Source organism: Staurois parvus, unplaced genomic scaffold (genome assembly GCF_062004578.1).
Source record: "Staurois parvus isolate SC_StPar_1 unplaced genomic scaffold, SC_StPar_1.0 ptg003331l, whole genome shotgun sequence".
NCBI classification, from domain to species: Eukaryota; Metazoa; Chordata; class Amphibia; order Anura; family Ranidae; genus Staurois; species Staurois parvus.
In genome coordinates, this window is record NW_028321127.1 from 1 (window position 1) to 25,000 (window position 25,000).

The window sequence follows — 25,000 nt, forward strand, 5'->3', positions numbered from 1 at the left end:
ACAGCTTGGACATCCTCGTCCGTCTCTTCAAGAAATCCGATGAACTAAAACAGACCATCAATGGGACGGACCACCACCACCTCTTCTCCAACATCGCCGAAATACTGGAAGTCAGTAAGAGGTAATCCCTCCCTCATTGCTGCTTGGCTTCTCAGCTTTACTGAGGGCCCCATTCGAGCACTCAGGCACTGCCCGAGGGCCCGGGGTCAGTAGGGGGCCCCATGAGATGCCCCTGATACCTTTCATAGGCTTTTTTGGGTGTGGTTTGAGTGTGGGCAAGGACTCAGGGGCCCCATGATTTCCTATTGCCCGGGGGCCCCGTGAGTTGTCAGTCCGCCCCTGCTGAGGGCCAATAGGAATGATGGACTGAAACCAGGTGAAGCACCAACACCCCACCCCCTAGTAAAACACTCCCAGCACACAGGTTACCCTTTGCTCGCCCCACGTTAACCCCTCCTGCCCAGTGCCATTAGTACCGTGACACTGCTTCCACTTTTTTTTTTTAGCACTGATCACTGTATTGGTGTCACTGGGGATGTCAGTGACACCAAGTCAGTTCCCCCCCAGTGTCAGAATGTCTGCCATGGTCCCGCTATAAGTCGCTGATTGCCGCTAGTTAGAAAAAAATAAATTTAAAAAATTCCAGTATCTATACCCCCATTTGTTGACGCTATAACTTCCACATAAACCAATTAATTTGCACATATTATTATTATTATTATACAGGATTTATATATTATTATTTATTATTATTATACAGGATTTATATAATATTATTATTATACATGATCTATATATTTTTATTATACAGGATTTATTTTTTATTATTATTATACAGGATTTATATATTATTATACAGGATTTATTTATTATTATTATTATTATACAGGATTTATATATTATTATTATACAGGATCTATATATTATTATTATTATACAGGATTTTTATATTATTATTATACAGGATTTATTAACATTGTACAGGATTTATATATTATTATTATTATTATACAGGATCTATATATTTTTATTATACAGGATTTATTATTATACAGGATTTATATATTCTTATTATACAGGATTTATTTTTTATTATTATTATTATTATACAGGATTTATATATTATTATACAGGATTTATATATTATACAGGATTTATTTGTTATTATTATTATTATTATTATACAGGATTTATATATTATACAGGATTTATTTATTAATATTATTATTATTATTATACAGGATTTATATATTATTATACAGGATTTATATATTATTATTATTATACAGGATTTATATATTATTATACAGGATTTATATATTATTATTATTATTATACAGGATTTATATATTATTATACAGGATCTATATATTATTATTATAATACAGGATTTATATATTATTATACAGGATTTATATATTATTATTATTATTATTAAACAGGATTTATATATTATTATTATTATTATTATACAGGATTTATATATTATTATTATACAGGATTTATATATTATTATTATTATTATTATACAGGATTTATATATTGTTATTATTATACAGGATTTATATATTATTATACAGGATTTATATATTATTATACAGGATTTATTTATTAATATTATTATTATTATTATTATACAGGATTTATATATTGTTATTATTATACAGGATTTATATATTATTATACAGGATTTATTTATTAATATTATTATTATTATTATTATACAGGATTTATATATTATTATACAGGATTTATTTATTAATATTATTATTATTATTATTATACAGGATTTATATATTATTATACAGGATTTATATATTATTATTTTATTATTATTATACAGGATTTATATATTATTATTATTATTATTATACAGGATTTATATATTATTATACAGGATTTATATATTATTATTATACAGGATCTATATATTATTATTATAATACAGGATTTATATATTATTATTATTATTATTATTAAACAGGATTTATATATTATTATTATTATTATTATTATTATTATTATTATACAGGATTTATATATTATTATTATTATACAGGATTTATATATTGTTATTATTATACAGGATTTATTTATTATTATTATTATTATACAGGATTTATATATCTATTATTATTATTATTATTATTATACAGGATTTATATATTATTATTATTATTATTATTATTATTATTATTATACAGGATTTATATATTATTATTATTATTATACAGGATTTATATATTGTTATTATTATACAGGATTTATATATTATTATACAGGATTTATTTATTAATATTATTATTATTATTATACAGGATTTATATATTATTATACAGGATTTATTTATTAATATTATTATTATTATTATTATTATTATACAGGATTTATATATTATACAGGATTTATATATTATTATTTTATTATTATTATACAGGATTTATATATTATTATTATTATTATTATTATTATACAGGATTTATATATTATTATACAGGATTTATATATTATTATTATACAGGATCTATATATTATTATTATAATACAGGATTTATATATTATTATTATTATTATTAAACAGGATTTATATATTATTATTATTATTATTATTATTATTATTATTATTATACAGGATTTATATATTATTATTATTATACAGGATTTATATATTGTTATTATTATACAGGATTTATTTATTATTATTATTATTATTATACAGGATTTATATATCTATTATTATTATTATTATTATTATTATTATTATTATACAGGATTTATATATTATTATTATTATTATTATTATACAGGATTTATATATTATTATTATTATACAGGATTTATGGCACCAACAGTTTGCTCAGCACTTTACAATATAATGGGAGACAATACAGCAACAATACAGTTCAATACAAGAGGGATAGGAGGACCCTGATCCTGGGAGCTTACAATCTAGGAGATTGGGATTTTTTTTAGCAATGACACGAAGCAGAATACATTTTGGCCTAAATTTATGACGAAAGTTAGATTTTTTTTGTTTATTTTTTTTTTATTATTGGACATGTTTTATACCAAAAAAGTCAAAAATATTTATTTTTTGCACTTTAAAAAAAAAAAAAATGCAGAGGCGATAAAATACCACCGAAATAAAGCTCTTTTTGTGGGGGGAAAAAAGGACGTAAATTTGATTTGGGTGCGATATTGCATGACTGCGCAATTGTCCGTTAAAGTAACGCAGTTCTGTAACGCAACAAAATGGCTGGTCAGGAAGGAGGTGGGGGGGCAAATCCTCAGGAGGGCAAGTGAATCAATTCAAAATTATTTAAAAAATACCTAGATGAAGGTTTGATCTAGGTCTGCGTTAGTGTTTTGGTCAGGGTCCAAAGTCAAGGTAAGGGTCAGGGTTGTGTTTGTGTGTGTTTTTTTTTTTGTTTTTGTTTTTGTTTTAAGCACTTTTTTCTTTTTTTAATATCCGTGTCAGTGGCAGAATTAAAAACAAAATAAAACCCCAAAAACAATATGCGCACTATGGTTTCTGGGCCGTGCTCAGGGGCGGACTGACAACTCATGGGGCCCCCGGGCAATAGGGGATCATGGGGCCCCTGTGTCCTTGCCCAAACTCAAAAAAGCCTATGAAAAAGGTACCAGGGGCATCTCATGGGGCCCCCTACTGACCCTGGGCCCTCGGGCAGTGCCCGAGTTTTTCCAAATGGTCAGTCCACCCTGGATGTGACTAATGCAGGCCATACACGGATCGAATTCCCAACAAATTTTCTTTTGAAAACTTAGAAATTTAGTGCATTTTTGTAATCCGGTGGCACCACCATTGATTTCGAAATTCGACCAACCGAGCCTTTCATTTCACCTCGCGTTGCTGCAGAAAAGGATTTTTGTGGCCGAGAATTTTCTTTTCTTTCCAGGTCGCAGCTCATTTCTTTTCAATTTCTCCCGCAATTCTCCCATCACTGATTTTAGAAAATTCTTCTTTTTTTAAAAAAAATTTCCAATATGCCCAGTCACTCAAATTCGATGATTGCACGAAAATCGGTTGCTGCTGCGGCCCCGCTAATGGTGCGAAATTCGAATGAAATTGCTTAGAAAAGATTTTCGAAAGAAAATTCTTTGGGAATTCGATCCGTGTATGGCTGACTTTAAAGGGCCGTTTCATTTTTATTGATTTTTGTTTTTTTTGGCTGGGATCCTACTTTCAATGTAGGTTTTTCTTCACCAGGTTGGTTGGAGTTCCCCTTTAAATATTGGACACATTTGCGATCGAACATTCCAGCGATCAGCGTAGGTTTCACGCATATGCGCAGTCGCAGGGAAATCTCTCTTGGTCGGTGATAATGGAATCCAGACAGCTGGTTCCTTCCCAAGCAGGGCCCGGCCCAGTAAAGGCCGGGCCCCTGGGGGGGGGGGGGGGGTCAGGAGTCCGGAGGGGGCCCCATCACACAATGAAAGAATTAGGAGGGTAAAAGTAAACCTCTTCATTCTCTGGCCAGGGAGGGGCGGGCTCGCTAGGCCCAATTAACCCTTAATAGGCCTCGCCTGCGATTTGGAGCCATCGCTGTACATCTGGGACATTTTTTGATTCGTGTAACTCTTGCACCCCGGTCACATCAAGCCCGACTTTGAAATCGTGCGACTTTGTGGTAAGACGTTTGTGCGACTTCATGCAGAGCTGTCTAAATTTGTCTAAAGTCGCACCTAAATTTGGAAAAGGTGGTGCAGGCAGTGCTTTTCAAATTGGTGCGACTCCTATTGAGTCGGAATCGCACCAATGTGACCGCTTCTATCAGGGGAGGACTGACCATTTGGAAACTTGGGCACTGCCCGAGGGCCCGGGGGCAGTAGGGGGCCCCATGAGATGCCCCTGGTACCTTTTACATAGGCTTTTTTGAGTTTGGGCAAAGACACAGGGGCCCCATGATCCCCTATTGCCCGGGGGCCCCATGAGTTGTCAGTCCACCCCTGGCTTCTATTGTGGACAATAGGATGGGACTTATGCGATTTTAAAATGATCAAATCGCATTAAAAACCAAAGTAACAATCCGGCGTGTTCTTGGCGCCCCCCCGGTCTCAGGTGTGTTCTTGGCGCCCCCCCGGTCTCAGGTGTGTTCTTGGCGCCCCCCCCCGGTTCTCAGGCGTGTTCTTGGCGCCCCCCCGGTCTCAGATGTGTTCTTGGCGCCCCCCCGGTCTCAGATGTGTTCTTGGCTCCCCCCCGGTCTCAGATGTGTTCTTGGCGCCCCCCCCGGTCTCAGGCGTGTTCTTGGCGCCCCCCCCCCGGTCTCAGGCGTGTTCTTGGCGCCCCCCCCCCGGTCTCAGGCGTGTTCTTGGCGCCCCCCCCCGGTCTCAGGCGTGTTCTTGGCGCCCCCCCCCCGGTCTCAGGCGTGTTCTTGGCGCCCCCCCCCGGTCTCAGGCGTGTTCTTGGCGCCCCCCCCCGGTCTCAGGCGTGTTCTTGGCGCCCCCCCCCGGTCTCAGGCGTGTTCTTGGCGCCCCCCCCCGGTCTCAGGCGTGTTCTTGGAGCCCCCCCGGTCTCAGGCGTGTTCTTGGCGCCCCCCATCTCAGGTGTGTTCTTGGCGTCCCCTCCCCCCCCCCCCTCGGTCTCACGGTCTCAGGTGGTAGACATTATCGCCGAGTGTCGCACTGGACACAATCCTCTCCATTGATTTATGATGTGGATGGATTTGTGGCTGGGGGTGAGGAGGCCCCTCTCTGCTTCTCTCGGCATGCGATATTGTGCAATCGTGTATCCGCAGTGTGGAGGCTCCGGATGCACTTTATGATCTGGGAACAATCCGGTCATCGCTGAAAATTCCCCCCAAATCGCTCTGAGCGATTTGTGCGATACTTTCCTTCACTCATCGGTAATGCGAGTCGGGATCTGATGATGGCTTCTGTGAATGTTAGTTATTCCCGTCTATAATTGGACTGGATATGGAACGATCGATTGTCCCAAGCAGAAACCTCGGCAAGAATCGGTGATCCCAGCGTGTCTCTGAAATACTGTACTGGATCATTCAGAGGCCTGGAGCGGGGAACTCCGTGTTTGTTCTGTAGCTTCGGTTTTCAGTCCGTGGGCTCAGTTTATGTCCTTTGCGCTCGGTTCTTGTGCTCGTTTCCTGTCCCTTTTGCGCTCTTCTTGCGCTCACTTCTTGTTGTTTGCGTTGTTTCCTGTACCTTTTTGTGCTCGGTTCTTGTCCCTTTGCGCACGTTTCTTGTGCTCGGTTCTTGTCCCTTTGCGCTCGTTTCTTGTGCTTGGTTCTTATCCCTTTTGCACTTGGTACTTGCACCTTTTGAGCTCGGTTCTTTGTGCATTTTGTGCTTGGTTCTTGTGCTCAGTTCTTGTCCTTTTTGTACTTGGTTTCCTGTCCCTTTTGGTGCTCGGTCCTTGTGCTCGGTTCTTCTGCCTTTTGCGCTCAGTTTCCTGTCCTTTTTTTGCGCTTGGTTCTTGTGCCTTTTGCGTTCAGTTTCCTGTACCTTTTTTGCTCTTGGTTCTTGTGCTTGGTTCTTGTGCCTTTTGCGCTTGGTTTCCTGTCCATTTTGCACTCCGTTCTTGTGCCTTTTGTGCTCAGTTTCCTGTACCTTTTTTGTGCTCGGTTCTTGTGCTTGGTTCTTGTGCCTTTTGCGCTTGGTTTCCTGTCCATTTTGCACTCCGTTCTTGTGCCTTTTGTGCTCAGTTTCCTGTACCTTTTTTGTGCTCGGTTCTTGTCCGTAGGGGTCAGTTTTTGTCCCTTTTTTGTGCTTCATTCTTGGCGCTTTGTTCTTGTCCCTAGGGGGTCGGTTCTTGTTCCTTGTGCTCCGTTTTTGTCCCTAGAGGTCAGTTTTTGTCCCTTTGCGCTCAGTTCTTATCTCTAGGGGGTCAGTTCTTGCTCTTTGTGCTTGGCTTTTGTCCCTTTGCACTTGGTTCTTGTCCCTTTTTTTTTTTTTTTTTTTTAGCTCGATTTTTTTTTTGCTCCTTGCACTTCCTTTTTTTTATTGTCCCTTTTGCGCTCATTTTATGTCCCTAGAGGTCAGTTCTTGTCACTTTTGTGCTCATTTTTTGGCCCTTTGCGCCTGGTTCTTGTCCCTAGGGGTCATTTCTTGCTCATTGCGCTCCGTTTTTGTCCCTAGAGGTCAGTTATTGTCCCTTTTGCGCTTGTTTTTTGCTTCTTGCGCTTCCTTTTTTGTCCCTTTTGCGTTCGGTTCCTGTCCCTAGAGGTCAGTTCTTGTCACTTTTGTGCTCGTTTTTTTGCCCCTTTGCGCTCGGTTCTTATCTCTAGGGGTCAGTTCTAGTTCTTTGCACTCGGTTCTTGTGCCTTGGGGGTCGGTTCTCACCCAGTGGGCATCCTTTTTAATCTTGTGTCTAGTTTTTCTCCCATGGGCTCTGCCGTTTTTGAATGCTGCTCACAACTGGTTGACCCCCCCCCCCCCCCGCCCCTCGCAGTATGCTCGCTATCTGGAATACGTTTAAAGATTGCGCAGCCATATCCTGCAGCCCGACGTTTGTTAGTACATTGCTGGTTGCTCTTAGTTTGGGTCACATTTCTTCCTCCACAGAACTGCGACCTCCGGGGTCATCGTCCATTTTGTTGGGAAATCCCATCTTGTCCTGACCAGTGGATTGTGTCTTGTGCTGAGTGGGGTCCCATCCTCAGCGGGGCGGGGGGGGACAGGCCCAAGCTGCGGACTAGTTCCTCTCTCTTCCCCTCGGGCTGCTGTCCAGGGAGGAGGACTGGGAATTTACATTCTCTAACCACTTCCTCACACATGTCTTCACTGGATCTGGACTGGAGCCCCACCAAGACGAAACCCACAACACAGGAAATGCAGATTTGACTTTGTCCTGTTTCCAGAGTGACATTCTACAGCTTCTCCTCTCAGCCTTCATTACAGAATATTATTTTATTTTTGTTTGTGTTTTATATTCTTGCTGTATCATATTTGCATGATTGAACTGCATCCATGAATACGAAGGCTCTCTTTCTACTGGCCGGTTGAATTTCACCGCAATTACTCTGATCAAAAACTGCCGAGATAAAACTTCAGCCAGGTAGACGGGTCGATGTGTTCAGTCTGTCTATGGTGGGTGATGGAGAGAGGAGCAGTGCGGCCCACGTACAAGCGGCAGACGGGACCTTCGTGGGATGAGCAAAGATGGCTGCCTCCATGTACATGTATGATCGTCGCATACTAAACCGCAAAGAAGATTTAAAATGAAAGAGATCCCTTGTCATATGTCTAGAAACCAATTCAAGATATTTTAATCGTTTATCCAATTTACATTTCTTTATTATTTTCCTTCTAATTTTATTTTCCTTTCTACGTTATTTTCTTTTCCGTTTATTTTCCTTTTTCCTTTTCCATTATTCTCCCCTCCTTTCTTTTTTTTTTTTTCCTGTTCCCATTTTTCTTTAATTTTTTCCTTTTTTCTTAATCTTTTTCTTCTTCTTTCCCTCTCCATTTCCCTCTTCCTTTACCTTTTTTGTCTCCTTTTCTATTTTATTTTTCCTTTCCTTTTCCCTATTTTTTTTTTTTTTCCCTCCCTTTCCTTTTTTCCCTTCTCTTTTCTGTCTCCTTTCCTCTTCCTTTTTTTCCCCTCCCCTTTTTTCGTCTCCTTTCATTTAGTTTTTTTTTTCTCCCCCTCCTTTCCTTTTTTGTTTCCTTTCCTATTTCCTTTTTTTCTTTTTCCTTACCCACTTCCTTTTTTCTTTCCTTTCATTTTCCTTGTTTTTTCCTTTCCATTCCTTTTTTCATTCCTTCTTGTATTTTTCCATTCCTTTTTAATCTATCCCTCTTCCTTTATTCCTCCTCCTTTCCCTTTTTCCATCACCTTTCCTTTTTTGTTTCCTTTCCTATTTCCTTTTTTTTCTTTTTCCTTACCCACTTCCTTTTTTCTTTCCTTTCATTTTCCTTGTTTTTTCCTTTCCATTCCTTTTTTTCATTGCTTCTTGTATTTTTCCATTCCTTTTTAATTTATCCCTCTTCTTCCTTTATTCCTCTTCTTTTCCCTTTCCCTTTTTGTCTCTTTTTCTATTTCATTTTTCCTTTCCTTTTCCCTTTTTCCCCTCCTTTCCTTTTTCCCTTCTCTTTTTTGTCTCCTTTTCTCTTGCTTTTTTTCCCCCTCCCCTTTTTCTGTCTCCTTCCCTTTTTTCGTCTTCTTTCCTTTATTTTTTTTTCCCCTCCTTTCCTTTTCTGTTTCCTTTCCTTTCTGACTTCCTTTTATTTCTTTTCATTTTCCTTGTTTTTTCCTTTCCATTCCTTTTTTCATTCCTTCTTGTATTTTTCCATTCCTTTTTTAATCTATCCCTCTTCCTTTATTCCTCCTCCTTTCCCTTTTTCCATCACCTTTCCTTTTTTGTTTCCTTTCCTATTTCCTTTTTTTTCTTTTTCCTTACCCACTTCCTTTTTTCTTTCCTTTCATTTTCCTTGTTTTTTCCTTTCCATTCCTTTTTTTCATTGCTTCTTGTATTTTTCCATTCCTTTTTAATTTATCCCTCTTCTTCCTTTATTCCTCTTCTTTTCCCTTTCCCTTTTTGTCTCTTTTTCTATTTCATTTTTCCTTTCCTTTTCCCTTTTTCCCCTCCTTTCCTTTTTCCCTTCTCTTTTTTTGTCTCCTTTTCTCTTGCTTTTTTTCCCCCTCCCCTTTTTCTGTCTCCTTCCCTTTTTTCGTCTTCTTTCCTTTATTTTTTTTTTCCCCTCCTTTCCTTTTCTGTTTTTTCTTTTCATTTTCCTTGTTTTTTCCTTTCCATTCCTTTTTTCATTCCTTCTTGTATTTTTCCATTCCTTTTTAATCTATCCCTCTTCCTTTATTCCTCTTCCTTTCCCTTTTTCCGTCACCTTTCCTTTTTTTTCTTCCTTTTCCCCTTTCTCCTTCCTTCCGTTTTTTTCTTTCCTTTCCCTCTTCCTTTCCTTTCATTTTCCTTTTTTTCATTCCTTCCTGTTTTTGTTTTGTTTTGTTTTTTTCCCTTCTTATTTTCCTTTTCTTTCCTTTTTTTTTCCCTTGTCTTTTCCCTTTCTTGCTTTCCTTTTTTTACTTTTCCATTAATTTTTTTTTCTTTTGTTATATGGGACAAAGTGGACAGAGTAGGGTTACCTAACACAACATTATGTCTTTCTATCTGCATATCTGGTAGTGTCGCATTCCCTCCATAGATATTTAGACGGCAAAAATAAATTGGGCAGATGTCACTGCAGAATCGGAGATGAGACTTTGAGGGAAATTGAGAGTCTCTTCATGGTAGAACCCAACCCCCCCCCCCCCCCCCCCCAACGCACACTCACTCGAATTCCCTTGCTCTAGCTGTAAATGTTTTCTTTTGTGCCCAGGGACCCGCTAAGCCCTCGGCACACTTATAGGTAAGTATTGGCTCTGGCTGTAAGCTGTAGGTTGGCCCGCTGACTCCTGTGCCAACCAATCGGACCTTGAGTATGATGACCACGCTTTGTAACCAGCAGCTAACAGCACTATAGGGTGTCCCAACCTTGGACTTGGTTTCTGGAAGTCAGTGTTTGGACATCCTCTTATGTGGAGTTTTGGAGCTCCAGAAAGGGGTTGAGATGTTCTCCTGGTTGCCTTTCATGAGTGAGTTGCAAATGTTTTTAACTGGAAAGGTTACTCTAGGTCATCTTCAAGGCATGAACGATAAGACCCAACCTCGCCGTAGCAGTTTTGTTACTATTAGGCAACACTGGGTCATCTTTTCTCTTTTTTTTGTTACAGATTTTTTGATGACCTGGAGAAGCGGCACAAGGACAACCCCTTCATCCACGACATCAGTGACATTGTGGAGAGCCATGCGCTGAACCATTTCCAGCCGTACGTCATCTACTGCTCCAACGAGGTCTACCAGCAGAGGACCCTCCAGAGGCTGCTGTAAGTGGGGGGGCACTCTTAGATCCTTTCTGGATCTCTGTCCCCACCCCCCATCGGTCACCAGGTGACTTAGCCAATAGTTGGAGGCAAATTAATTTTCTAATGTGGAGGCCGGTATTCTTGGTCCACAGCACAGATGACATTACGTGGAATGATCTGACTCCGTATGCATTTTTATGAAGTTCAGATGGAGCCTCAACGCCATAACTGCTTCTACCCATAAGGCTGTGCACCACATCATTGATAGGGAGCCTTTACATCACTTAGACCCAACCTCCGGCCTTCCCTTCAGTCTTGGACAGTTATACAGGCTCCTCCCCTCCAGTCTTGCGCAGGTGTACCGGCTCCTCCCCTCCAGTCTTGCGCAGGTGTACCGGCTCCTCCCCTCCAGTCTTGCGCAGGTGTACCGGCTCCTCCCCTCCAGTCTTGCGCAGGTGTACCGGCTCCTCCCCTCCAGTCTTGCGCAGGTGTACCGGCTCCTCCCCTCCAGTCTTGCGCAGGTGTACCGGCTCCTCCCCTCCAGTCTTGCGCAGGTGTACCGGCTCCTCCCCTCCAGTCTTGCGCAGGTGTACCGGCTCCTCCCCTTCAGTCTTGCACAGTTGTGCATTAGAAGCTGCAGAAAGTCTGATAGAGCTCCGCCTCTATTTGAGGACACCCAGTATCGGCTAGCTCTTTCCTCCCCAGCCTGACTCTCTGGCCCGCCCCTTTCATTCACTGGAATTCAGTTCTGTCAATCGTAGACGCTCTGCATCACATGTAGGCGTTACCTAGGGTGGTCTGCATGCAAATACAGCCTGCCAAGGAACGCCCACTTCTCCAGACTGACATCCACCCAGCAAGACATGTTGACATTTGCATAACTCCTCCCAGGAGCCAGCCCACTGTTTGTATCAGGGATGATGGCTCTTAAGAGTAGTGCTGAGGCAGGGTGCCGGACTCTCCCACCAGCCATGATCTGCCTGTAATGCATAGAGAAGCACAGAAACCCAGTAATGGCATCACTGGAATTAAAATAAAGCATGTCATGAAAATAGAAAGTTTTTTTTATTTAAAAAAATAATTATGTTGATAAGCGGGAGTGAGGGAAAACAAAATATAAAAAGATTAACTCTAGTGACCTGTTGCAGCAAATCGATCTGGGAAGTGAGTCACAGGATCTCTGGTGGTAAGTCTCCGAGCTCAGAGAGCGAATACCATCCCCTATAGATCCCGAAACTGCATTTTAATTTAACACCATTTACCAGTTTTCAGATGTGTTGTCTACATTTTTTTTTTTCCCCCGAGCGTTTGTTACTTTGTCAACTAGTGATCCTGCCAAGGCACTACAGAACACCTCCCTCTCCTTACCTCCATAAAATAGGGAGGCGTTCTGTAGTCCAGCAGCTGACAACCATGCTTGGGATTTCAGTGCAGCAGAGGCAGCGTTGTCAGATAACTACAGGAAGTTAGAAGCTCCCTGGATTTCTGGCAGGATCGGCAGGTAGTTTTCTGGGTTTTCCAACATTTTTAACCTCTTCCTGATAGCAGAACTACTGCTACAGGGTGGCAGGGCTGCGCAAAATCACGTGTGTGTGTGTGTATGGTATGTAAAATTGTGTGTATGTAATAAAAAAAATAAAATGTGTGTGTAATATATTACAGTTGAATGTATTTTTACACTTCAGCCGCCTTAAGCCTAGATCAGCAGGTAGCTTAGAGAAGGAGAGGCTGCCCACCAAACCTGTCCACTGTTCTGATGGGGACTTTACATTTCTATCTCTGTCATTTCAGATCTACGAACGTGGCCTTTAAGGAAACGCTGACCCAGATCCAGATGAAGCCGGAGTGCGGAGGACTGCCAATGATTTCTTTTCTCATCCTCCCCATGCAGAGGGTCACTCGGCTCCCTCTGCTGATGGATGTGAGTACTGCATTAACTGGTCCAATTTCTGCTACATCCATTGTCCAGCATGACGTACACCGTGGGCAGGGCTGTCTTAATGCATGGGCACTGCCCAGGGGCCCTGACTGCATGGGGACCCCATGATAATTTGCATTATATCATATCATAATTGCCAACTGTTCCAGATTAAGCTGTCCTGAATTGGCCATGTCCTGGGCAGTGTCCCAGAACCTTTACTGTGTCCTCTGGACCCCCCCCCCCCCCCCCCGTTAATGGTGTGCCCACCTGATCCCCTTCTGTACTGTGCCCTTCTACCTACCCCCTGTATTGTGCCCTCCTGATCCCCTTCTGTACTGTGCCCTTCTACCTTCCCCCTGTATTGTGCCCTCCTGATCCCCTTCTGTACTGTGCCCTTCTACCTTCCCCCTGTATTGTGCCCTCCTGATCCCTCTCTGTACTGTGCCCTTCTACCTTCCCCCTGTATTGTGCCCTCCTGATCCCTCTCTGTACTGTGCCCTTCTACCTTCCCCCTGTATTGTGCCCTCCTGATCCCTCTCTGTACTGTGCCCTTCTACCTTCCCCCTGTATTGTGCCCTCCTGATCCCCTTCTGTACTGTGCCCTTCTACCTACCCCCTGTATTGTGCCCTCCTGATCTCCCTCTGTACTGTGCCCTTCTACCTTCCCCCTGTATTGTGCCCTCCTGATCCCTCTCTGTACTGTGCCCTTCTACCTTCCCCCTGTATTGTGCCCTCCTGATCCCCTTCTGTACTGTGCCCTTCTACCTACCCCCTGTATTGTGCCCTCCTGATCTCCCTCTGTACTGTGCCCTTCTACCTTCCCCCTGTATTGTGCCCTTCTACCTACCCCCTGTATTGTGCCCTCCTGATCTCCCTCTGTACTGTGCCCTTCTACCTTCCCCCTGTATTGTGCCCTCCTGATCCCTCTCTGTACTGTGCCCTTCTACCTTCCCCCTGTATTGTGCCCTCCTGATCTCCCTCTGTACTGTGCCCTTCTACCTTCCCCCTGTATTGTGCCCTCCTGATCCCCCTCTGTACTGTGCCCTTCTACCTTCCCCCTGTATTGTGCCCTCCTGATCCCCCTCTGTACTGTGCCCTCCTACCTACCCCCAGTGAAGAAAGACAAAACAGAGGGCGCACAGGCCTAGTGCATTACCATAAAAAATGTTTAATAACAAATAAAGTAGGTGTTGTACTCACAAACGACAATAAAGTCAAGGCACATCATAAAGAACAGCTGGGTCAACACCGCGCTGGGTAACAGTCCGCAATAGGAAGTTTAGACATCCAAGAGCCTGACGCGTTTCGAGGACTTGCCTCTTCCTCAGAGCCACTTGGGTTATTTTGTTTTTTTTTATTAAAAAGATAACTGAATACATTTTGGCGAAGTTTTATGAAGAAAGATTTATTTGCAAAATGTTATAAGAAAAACACCTTTTTATTTTCTCAAAATGTTTGGATAGATATATATATATAATCTCAAATCCCAGTGGTAAATAAATACCACCAAAAATAAAGTTTTATCTGCCTCAAAACAAATGCTAAACAATTCATATGGGTACAGTGTTGCATGACCGCGCAATTGTCATTCAAAGTGTGATAGCGCTGAAAGCTGAAAATTGGCCTGGACTGGAAGGGGGGAAAGTGTCCGGACTGGAAGGGGGGAAAGTGTCCGGACTGGAAGGGGGGAAAGTGTCCGGACTGGAAGGGGGGAAAGTGTCCGGACTGGAAGGGGGGAAAGTGTCCGGACTGGAAGGGGGTGAAAGCGTCCGGACTGGAAGGGGGTGAAAGCGTCCGGACTGGAAGGGGGTGAAAGCGTCCGGACTGGAAGGGGGGGAAAGCGTCCGGACTGGAAGGGGGGGAAAGCGTCCGGACTGGAAGGGGGGGAAAGCGTCCGGACTGGAAGGGGGGGAAAGCGTCCGGACTGGAAGGGGGGGAAAGCGTCCGGACTGGAAGGGGGGGAAAGCGTCCGGACTGGAAGGGGGGGAAAGTGTCCGGACTGGAAGTGGTTGAGTAAATCCCCCCCCCCCCCATTGCTTTCAATCGGCAAAATACCACGTTATGGCCACTTGGTGGCGGTGCTGATTCCAGGAAATAAACATGTCAGGCGAAATAGATGGATTATTTGTGATGTCTGTATGAATGCCTCATAATTCTGTAGAGCGATTTGATTTTTTTTTTTTTTTCCCATGGTCCCTATGGGGGAGATTTACTAAAATTGGAGCACTTAGAATTTGGTGCAGCTGTGCATGGGAGCCAATCAGCTTCTAGCTTCTGCTTGTTCGATGAAGCTTTCGCTATAAAACCTGGAAGCTGATTGGTTTCTATGCAGAGCTGCACCAGAATTCGAACCGGTTTTAGTAGATAACCCCCAATATGTATGTTTTTGTCCTTTTTGATATGTAATTTAGTTTCTTTTTAGATCTTAATGTGTTTTGTGTCCCATTCTGTAGACGATCTGCCAGAAGACGGACATGTACTCCCCAGAGTATGAAGCCAACACCCGGGCACTGAAAGCCATCAGTAAGGTAAGTCTCTGAGCCGTCTAGTAAATGCATCCTATCCTGTATACATTGGAGCTTTTTCATGAAGGCAAACAGACTCTGCACTTTGCAAGTGCAGTTGCTCCAGAGCTTAGTAAATGACAGGGATGCTCTGTTGACTTTCATCACCCAATCAAATGCAGAACAAAAATGCTGCTTTTTTTTTTTTTAATTTCCTTGTATGTGATTGGGTATTCTTTGCAAAGTGAAGCTTCGCCTCATTTACTAATCTCTGTGGCACCACTTGCAAAGTGCACAGTCTGCCTTTAGTGAATAAATTCCCATGTATGATATTCCATTCATTGGGAGATTATGACTCTAAGCCAGGGGCGGAGTGACCATTTGGAAACTCTGGCACTGCCCGAGGGCCCCGGGGTCAGTAGGGGGCCCCATGAGATGCCCCTGGTATCTTTTTCATAGGCTTTTTTGAGTTTGGGCAAGGACACAGGGGCCCCATGATCCCCTATTGCCCGGGGGCCCCAGGGGCGAACTGACTATTTGGAAATTCGGGCACTTTCCGAGGGCCCGGGGTCAGTAGGGGGCCCCATGAGATGCCCCTGGTACCTTTTTCATAGGCTTTTTTGAGTTTGGGCAAGGACACAGGGGCCCCATGATCCCCCTATTGCCCGGGGGGCCCCATGAGTTGTCAGTCCGCTCCTGCTCTAAGCCCGGGTTCACGTATATGCGGAGCGGTATATCGCATGTGATTCGCAGAGAAACTGCACCGCATTCCTGTACATATCACACGCGATTTGTGTGCAGTGCGATCGGAGCCGTATATTTTGGATTTCTCTATTTGCACTGTACCCGCACCAAAAAGGTGCAGGACCCTTTTTTGGGTCCACACTAGAATCGAATTGCATGGGTATTCACACCTATGCGATCCGATTCTGCACATCGCACCGCGTTTTGCAGACCGATTTTGGGGTGTTGTTAACCCCTTCACGCCGGCGCCTCCCGGCCCTTTAAGAGTTTCAGAAGGTCACATGATCGGGAAAGGTCCTGATCGAAAGAGGAGATTGGGACCTTTCTGTGAGTACCGGACATGTGTGCTGGGAGCGCTCTCAGCACATATGGTCTTTTTTAATAGAACGCAAATGTGCGGTCGCTCGGCGTCTAGGCCCAGAGGCCAGGAGTTTGCACATTTGCGTTCAGCCGGCGTGCAGAGGTTAACATACTCACCCGCAGTGATTGGCATGAACGGGGTGCGATTCTGATGCGGTGCGGAATTCGCACAGAAAACGCTGCAAATTCCGCACCGCATCAGTGTAAACCCGGGCTAAAGGTTTCCCCTACCACTGATAGATCATCAGATCTCTCCCAGCAGACTCAAATGGGTAATTTTTTGTGGATTTTTTTTAAATCTTCTGTTTCTAGTTGGTAAAGCAATGCAACGAGGGGGCGCGGAAAATGGAGAGGACAGAACAGATGTACACGCTGCAAACCCAGCTGGAATTTGGGAAGATAAAGGTAAGGAAAAAGATGTTATATGTATATATGTGTGTGTGTGTGTGTATATACATAAAATATACTTCACCTCCACATTCTCCAAGATACGGCCGTTCCTAACCACGGAAACCACTAAGCAACTTATTCCCTCCCTGGTTATATCTCGCCTTGACTATTGTAACTCCCTCCTCATTGGCCAACCTCATCGCAGGCTATCCCCTCTTCAGTCTATCATGAATGCTGCTGCCAGACTCATCCACCTTACTAACCGTTCTGTATCTGCCACCCCTCTCTGCCAATCCCTCCACTGGCCTCCACTCAGTGTCCTCCACCCCTCTCTGCCAATCCCTCCACTCAGTGTCCTCCATCCCTCTCTGCCAATCCCTCCACTGGCCTCCACTCAGTGTCCTCCATTCCTCTCTGCCAATCCCTCCACTGGCCTCCACTCAGTGTCCTCCACCCCTCTCTGCCAATCCCTCCACTCAGTGTCCTCCACCCCTCTCTGCCAATCCCTCCACTGGCTTTCCATTGCCCAATGGATAAAATTCAAAACATTAATAATAACGTATAAAACCATTTATAACTCTGCCCCAAATTACATCACCAATCTTGTCTCTAAATATCGCCCAAACTGTACTCTCCGCTCCTCGCAAGACCTCCTACTCTCTAGCTCCCTCGTCTCCTCCTCCCATGCTCGTCTCCAGGACTTCTCCAGAGCTTCCCCCATCCTCTGGAACTCTCTACCTAATTTATTAGACTATCGCCTACTCTGCTCACTTTTAGGCGATCTCTGAAAACCTCTCTCTTCAGGGAAGCCTATCCTGTCCTCAGCTAATAATGGAATCTTCTACTCTTCCAACCAGTCCATCCCCCACAGTTACTACCTTTTGTACCACGAGCCCCTCCCTCTTAGATTGTAAGCTCCAAGGATCAGGGCCCTCCTATCCTTCTTGTATTGAACTGTATTGTTGCTGTATTGTCTCCCGTTATATTGTAAAGCGCTGAGCAAACTGTTGGCGCCATAAATCCTGTATAATAATAAAATAATAATTTTATTTATATATATATATATATATATATATATATATATATATATATATATATATATATATATATATATATATATATAAAATTTGGAAGGGTCATGTTATGAAATATTATTCCGTTACCTGGATGACCCGTTGAACCTCCGAAACACGTTGGCTTTTCTATGATGGGAGGCTGCACTTTCTACATTCTGCGTTTGGTGTTCTCCTCTGCCTTGTACCCCCAGGTTTGAATTGCTGTCTGTGTTCACCACTTGGGAGATTGACTCTCCTGATTTGGTGACCGTTGTCACTGGAGCAGAAAGTAATTGGAAACTCCTCACAGTTGTCACCGAAGGAGGAGCAGAGGGGAACTTTCTTCCAGTTGGGGTTGCGTGTTCCAGCTCTATAATAAGGGATTTCCCCCAGTTTTGTTCCTCTCACTTCCCGTTGGATCATAAGGATAGAAAATGAAGGGAATGCTTTTTGTAGCAAATGTATAAACTGCCATCCCCCATGACAACTGTTTAATTGTCCTCCGCACAGGCGGAGAAGTTTGGGAACGATTTCTGATTGGTCAATGTCATTGGCTGGCTCCGCCCATATAAGCTTGTTGGCCTATACTGTGTTTATTCTTAAAAAAAAAAGGAAATTTTTTTTCTTTCCCCGAACTCAGCCCTTCCCTCTGATCTCCGCCTCCCGCTGGCTCCTGAAGAGAGGTGAACTCATCCTGGTGGAAGAATCCGGAATCTTCCGCAAAGGCTTCGGAAGGCCTTACTACTACCTCTTCCTATTTAACGATGTCCTCATCATTACGAAGAAGAAGAGGTAACTGAACAGAACATTTATACTTTAACCCCTTTGTGACCGCTTCATGCATATATGTGGCGGTGCGACAGGTGGGCCTGAGCACCCAGCTATTCGCTGTCTTGTTGTGGGGCGCGCCCTATCTTGGCCCCTAGAACCTGGCAGAGCTTTCAACAGCTTATGGACCATTACTGACAATCATTGAATGGTAAGCATTGCTCCCAATGATGTCCACGTTGTGCAGCCAGTTGGGGTACAGCAAGATTGGGAACCCCACTTACCAGCTCCGATAATGGGTGGGGTGGTGGTAAGTAGTGATGGTGGCGGAGTGGGTGGTGGGAAGTAGTAGTGGAGGTGGAGGGTGGTGATAAGTAGTCGGGGTGGGGTGGTAAGTATTGGGTTTGGTGGTGTGGGTGGTGGTAAGTAGTGGTATGTGGTGATGGAGGAGTGGGTAGTGGGATGGTGGTGATGGAGGGTTGGGTGGTGGGGTGGTGGTAAGTACTGGTGGCAATGGTGGTGGGTGGTGATAATGGGTGGGGTGGTGGTAAGTAGTGATGGTAGTGGTGGCAGAGTGGGTGGTGGGAAGTAGTAGTGGTGGTGGGGGCTGGTGGTAAGTAGCGGTGGTGGGGTGGTAAGTATTTGGTTTAGTAGCATGAGTGGTGGTATGTGGTGGTGGAGAAGTGGGTGGTGGTAAGTGGTGGTAGGATGTTAAGTAGTGGTTTTGGCAGAGTGGGTGGTGATGGTATGCGGTGGTGGAGGAGTGGGTAGTGGGGTGGTAGTGGTGGAGTGGGTAGTGGGGTGGTGGGGTGGTAGTGGTGGAGTGGGTAGTGGGGTGGTGGGGTGGTAGTGGCAGAGTGGGCAGTGGGGTGGGGTTTTTTGTTTTTTTGTTTGGTTTTGTTTTTAAAGGCTTTTCAAAAACTGTAATGCAGTCATGTTGGGTGACTGTTATAGACCCGAGCGGTGATGTTGGGTGGCTGTTGTAGACCTGAGCGGTGATGTTGGGTAACTGTTGTTGTAGACTCGAGTCGTCATGTTGGGTGGCCGTTGTATACCCAAGCGGTGATGTTGGGTGACCGTTGTAGACCCGAGCGGTGATGTTGGGTGACCGTTGTAGACCCGAGCGGTGATGTTGGGTGGCTGTTGTAGACCCGAGCGGTGATGTTGGGTGGCTGTTGTAGACCCGAGCGGTGATGTTGGGTGGCTGTTGTAGACCCGAGCGGTGATGTTGGGTGGCTGTTGTAGACCCGAGAAGTGATGTTGGGTGGCTGTTGTAGACCCGAGAAGTGATGTTGGGTGGCTGTTGTAGACCCGAGAAGTGATGTTGGGTGGCTGTTGTAGACCCGAGAAGTGATGTTGGGTGGCCATTGTATACCCAAGCGGTGATGTTGGGTGACCGTTGTAGACCCGAGAAGTGATGTTGGGTGACCGTTGTAGACCCGAGCGGTGATGTTAGGTGACTGTTGTAGGCCCAAACAGAACAGTTCTTGGTGGAGTTTTTCAGGTCCTGTACCTCTGATCCATTTGGAGTAACAATTTGTTTTATCATCCTCTAACCCCCAGCGAGGACAGCTATCTGGTGACGGATTATGTGACGACAGATCAGTACGCCATTGAAATGATGGATGATGGAGAGGGTGTGATGTCTCCCTTAGCAAAGTCGGGGACCCTTGGAAACCGAAGTCCGGCTGGGCCCTATGTGTTCCAGATAGCCATGAGGAAATCCAGCGAGGGGCGGCAGGAGCCATATGTGCTGGGAACAGACACGCTGTGAGTATTTGCTGGAGAAGTTCTGGGTAATGGCAGCGGATGGACTTAAACGTGCCCCAGCTCACCCCATTCCCTTCTCTGTGTAATCTGGGGATCCTGGAATACGCCTGCTGGTGATGCCGGAACACCCTCCTCGCAGGAAGAAAGTTGCACAGCCGTGTTAACTTGAAAGCGGTATTAAACCCCCAAAAATGTAATATATTGCAGCTTACCAATAATTCGATGTGGCGGCTGCATTCGTTTTCTTTTTTTAGTGGGGGCTTTTTCCCTCTCTGTTCACCTTGTGGTCTGGCCAATAACACACCTCCTGTGTTAGAGCACCCCCCACTCTGGATGAAGGAGCACAGGGGGCACCTTTGGACAGCAGCATTGTCAGTCTGGAGGGAGGGGAGTATTAGATGGACTAGCACAGGGGTGGGCAACTGTGGCCCTCCAGCTGTTGGTGAACTACAAGTCCCATCATGCCTCTGCCTTTGGGAGTCATGCTTGTAACTGTCAGTTTTGCAATGCCTCATGGGACTTGTAGTTCTACAACAGCTGGAGGGCCACAGTTGCCCACCCCTGAACTAGCAGATGCAAATACACTAACAAACGGAAGTTTAACTCAATCTCACACTGCAGTTAACAGTGAACAGGTGTTTTTTTTTTTTTTGTTTTTGTCATAAATTAAAGCTGATCGTTGTAAGCATCCCTGTCAGTGGTAAATGGTTTGTCTCATCCCTGTAACTGACACATCTGCAGGACAGCTTGTTCTGTTAAAAAAAAAAAAAAAAAAAAGACTTGCTGGCCAGATCACCATATGAAAATGGATGAAAGAAAGCCATAAAAAAATAAAACGAATGCAGCCGTCGCTTGGTAAGCTGCTATATAATATTTGCTTTTCGGTTTAGCACCACTTTAATTCTGCGGCATGCTTGATATTGGCACAGCTGCAGTGTGGCTGGCTGATCGCTGTCACTCATTGCTGGAGTTGCCCTTTATATCAAGCCCGACTTTGAAATCGTGCGACTTGCAGTGAAGTCACGCGATTTCAAAATCGGGGAAAATGCCGATTTTCAGGTGCGATTTGCAAGACATCTGACGCAGAGGTCTACGCAAATCGCACCGAAAGTAGCGTGTGTACTCCTTTAGAAATCTGTGCGGCTCCGACCAAGACGGAACCGCACCGATATGACCGCTGTGACTGCGGACAGTAAGGTGCAACTTAGCATGCGATTTGTTAGTCACCTGGCATGCAAATCGCATGCCAATTCGCATCCAGTGTGACCGGGGTGTCGGTCACCGATCACGCCGCTGCAATTTAAAATCGCTGCAATTTGATACTTGTGCTGCAAATTGCAAGAAATTGTTGAAAAGTTTCACGATTTCCATTGTATTCTATGTATGTGAAGTCGCAACAAAACTACAGAAAAAGTCACACAAGAAATCACACTGCAGTAAATTGCAAATGTTGAGACATTCACATTCATTAGGTGCAATTTCAGGTTCAGTTTTTTATTTCTTTTTTTTTCATACTAGGGCCAATTTAGACAGGAGCCAATTAACCTACCAGCATGTCTTTGGAGTGTGGGAGGAAACTAGAGTACCCGGAGGAAACCCACGCAGGCACAGGGAGAACATGCAAACTCCAGGCAGGTGGTAGTTGGGATTTGAACCAACGACCCCAGTACTGCCGGGCGAAAGTGCTAACCATTTAGCCACTGTGCTGCCCTACTGCTGTGCTTTTCTGCGACAAATGCAGGCGTGAACCTAGGATGCATTCACACCTGAGCGATGCATTTTTAAGAATTTTTGGGGGCATTTGGGTGTTTTTGAGCGTTTTGTACAGCGTAAAGTGTTTTTGAACTTTGGCATTTTTTTTTTTTTATATTAGCCAGTAGAGAAATTTATCATCGTTTTCATCATTTGTTATGTTCTTCAGCTTTTTCATCCGTTTTTTATTTATTTTTTAAGTCTTATTATTTTAGTATTTATTTTTTATTATTTATTTTGCTAGGTTAAGCGTTGGGGACGAAGTTAGGCGGTTTTTTGGGGTGGGGGGGGGGGGTATTAGCCCTTAGAGAAATTATCATCTGTTTCATCATTTTGTTACTATGGTTTTCTGCTATTTTATCCGTTTTTATTCATTTTTTAAATATTATTTAGGTTTTTTTTTTTTAACTTATTTTGCTAGGTTAGGAGTGGGGGACGAGGTTAGGGGTTAGTATTAAGGTTCATTTATTTCCTTTTATGATTTTTATTTATGTATAATTATTATTTATTTATGTATTGTATCATTTATTATTATTTATTTTTATTTAATTATTGCACTTTTCTGTTCATTCCTATGGGAAAAAAATGCTTAAAAAAATGCACCAATCTGCCCGACTTCTAACTACAAAAAAAGCTCCAGAACCTTTTTTGCATCAGCTAATTGGCTTTCAAGTGACTGGGAGTATTTCTGAGTCACTGATTCGAATATCCTGTGTACTACCGGTCATTATACGAATCAGTGATCCATTCTTCATGTGCTGCATGCTTTTTTTTCCAGGTTGGTGATTTGGAACTTAGGGAAGACACCCGACACTTGGACAAACTTACTCATACTTGTATCTGTTTGCAGGAGTGACCGGGCCCGATGGATCACTGCGCTGGAGGTCAGGGAAGAAAATAAGAGATATAGCAAGTCCAAGACTAGAGGTAAGAGAAAACGGGGACCAGGTTGCTTACTGGAAGCTTGCAGGGAGAGGTTAGTGTCCAACAAGGTCATATAGGTGTGATGGTCAGGTGTCCAACAAGGTCATATAGGTGTGATGGTCAGGTGTCCAACGAGGTCATATAGGTGTGATGGTCAGGTGTCCAACAAGGTCATATAGGCGTGATGGTCAGGTGTCCAACAAGGTCATATAGGCGTGATGGTCAGGTGTCCAAGGAGGTCATATAGGTGTGATGAGCAGGTGTCCAACAAGGTCATATAGGTGTGATGAGCAGGTGTCCAACAAGGTCATATAGGTGTGATGAGCAGGTGTCCAACAAGGTCATATAGGTGTGATGGTCAGGTGTCCAACAAGGTCATATAGGTGTGATGGTCAGGTGTCCAACAAGGTCATATAGGTGTGATGGTCAGGTGTCCAACAAGGTCATATAGGTGTGATGAGCAGGTGTCCAACAAGGTCATATAGGTGTGATGAGCAGGTGTCCAACAAGGTCATATAGGTGTGATGAGCAGGTGTCCAACAAGGTCATATAGGCGTGATGAGCAGGTGTCCAACAAGGTCATATAGGCATGTGATGGTCAGGTGTCCAACAAGGTCATATAGGCATGTGATGGTTAGGTGTCCAACAAGGTCATATAGGTGTGATAGTCAGATGTCCACAACAAGGTCATATACTGTAGGCATGATAAGCAGATGTCCAACAAGGTCATATAGGCGTGATATGCAGGTGTCCAACAAGGTCATATAGGTGTGATGAGCAGGTGTCCAATGAGGTCATATAGGCGTGATGAGCAGGTGTCCAACAAGGTCATATAGGCATGTGATGGTTAGGTGTCCAACAAGGTCATATAGGTGTGATAGTCAGATGTCCACAACAAGGTCATATACTGTAGGCATGATAAGCAGATGTCCAACAAGGTCATATAGGCGTGATAAGCAGGTGTCCAACGAGGTCATATAGACGTGATGGTCAGGTGTTCAACAAGTTTATATAGGCATGATGACCAGGTCTCCAGCACAGCCATAGCTGTGATGGTCAGGTCTCTTACAAGGTCACATAGGTGTGAAGGTCAGGTGTTCAACAAGACCATATAGGAGTGATGAATGGTTGTCCAGCAAAGCCATATAGTTGTGATGGTCAGGTGTCCCAACAAAGTCATACAGGTGTGAAGGTCATGTGTCCAACAAGGTCATATAAAGGTGTGAGGCATCCAACAAGGCCATATAGTTGTAATGATCAGGTGTCCAACAAGGCCATATAGACAGTTCTCCAGCAAAGCCATAGGTGTGAAGGTCAGGTGTCCAAAAAGGCCATTAAGGAGTGATGAATGGTGTCCAGCAAAGCCATATAGCTTTGATGTTTGGTGTCCAAGAAGTTCATATAGATGTGAAGGTCAGGTGTCCAATGAGGCCATATAAAGGTGTGAGGTTCAAGCTTCCAACAAGGTCATATAGGTGTGATGTTCAGGTGGCCAGATAATCCGGTGTCCAATACATACAGTATATTGATGTGATGGTCAAGTGTTCATGATGATCACATCCACTGTTCACTGAGGAATACAAACTGTAGACAATAGTTTCCCTTTTAGAGTTTTTCCTGGACCTAGACCAGTGGAGGTGTCCCGGATATCTGCGGAGGACAGAGGTTGGAGGCTGTGATGATACTCTGTCTGAATCGTCTCTCAGATTCTAATTCCATCTTCTCTAGGATTGCGCCAGGTGGAGATCACAAAGGCCTACATGGCAAAACAGGCAGACGAGGTGTCTCTGCAGCAAGCAGACGTCGTTTTGGTTCTTCAGGAAGAAGATGGTAATACACATCGCTGTCCCCATTCATAAAATATTATTGATTGAAGGGAAGTTAAAGGTGATCTGTAGAAATGAGGTTTGAAGGCTGCCGTTGCTGGCCTCCCTTCCTTTCAATACTCCTTCCCTGGCTGTCCATGCTGATCCAGTGGCTT

At 43.8% G+C, this 25,000-nt stretch overlaps 1 protein-coding gene across 1 annotated transcript in view; it reads left to right on the top strand.

Moving 5' to 3' along the window:
• Positions 1-5: 5 nt before the first annotated feature.
• Positions 6-25,000, top strand: part of LOC149428310 (rho guanine nucleotide exchange factor 16-like) — a gene marked incomplete at its 5' end in the record, with an annotated part of 28,538 nt that continues 3,543 nt past the window's right edge. The window contains 9 exons of the mRNA XM_089667524.1: positions 6-121; positions 10,700-10,852; positions 12,623-12,752; positions 15,206-15,280; positions 16,673-16,765; positions 18,446-18,597; positions 20,137-20,343; positions 22,946-23,022; positions 24,748-24,849. Of these exons, the coding sequence (XP_089523650.1) occupies positions 6-121; positions 10,700-10,852; positions 12,623-12,752; positions 15,206-15,280; positions 16,673-16,765; positions 18,446-18,597; positions 20,137-20,343; positions 22,946-23,022; positions 24,748-24,849 (1,105 nt within the window). The remainder of the gene's footprint in view (positions 122-10,699; positions 10,853-12,622; positions 12,753-15,205; positions 15,281-16,672; positions 16,766-18,445; positions 18,598-20,136; positions 20,344-22,945; positions 23,023-24,747; positions 24,850-25,000) is intronic.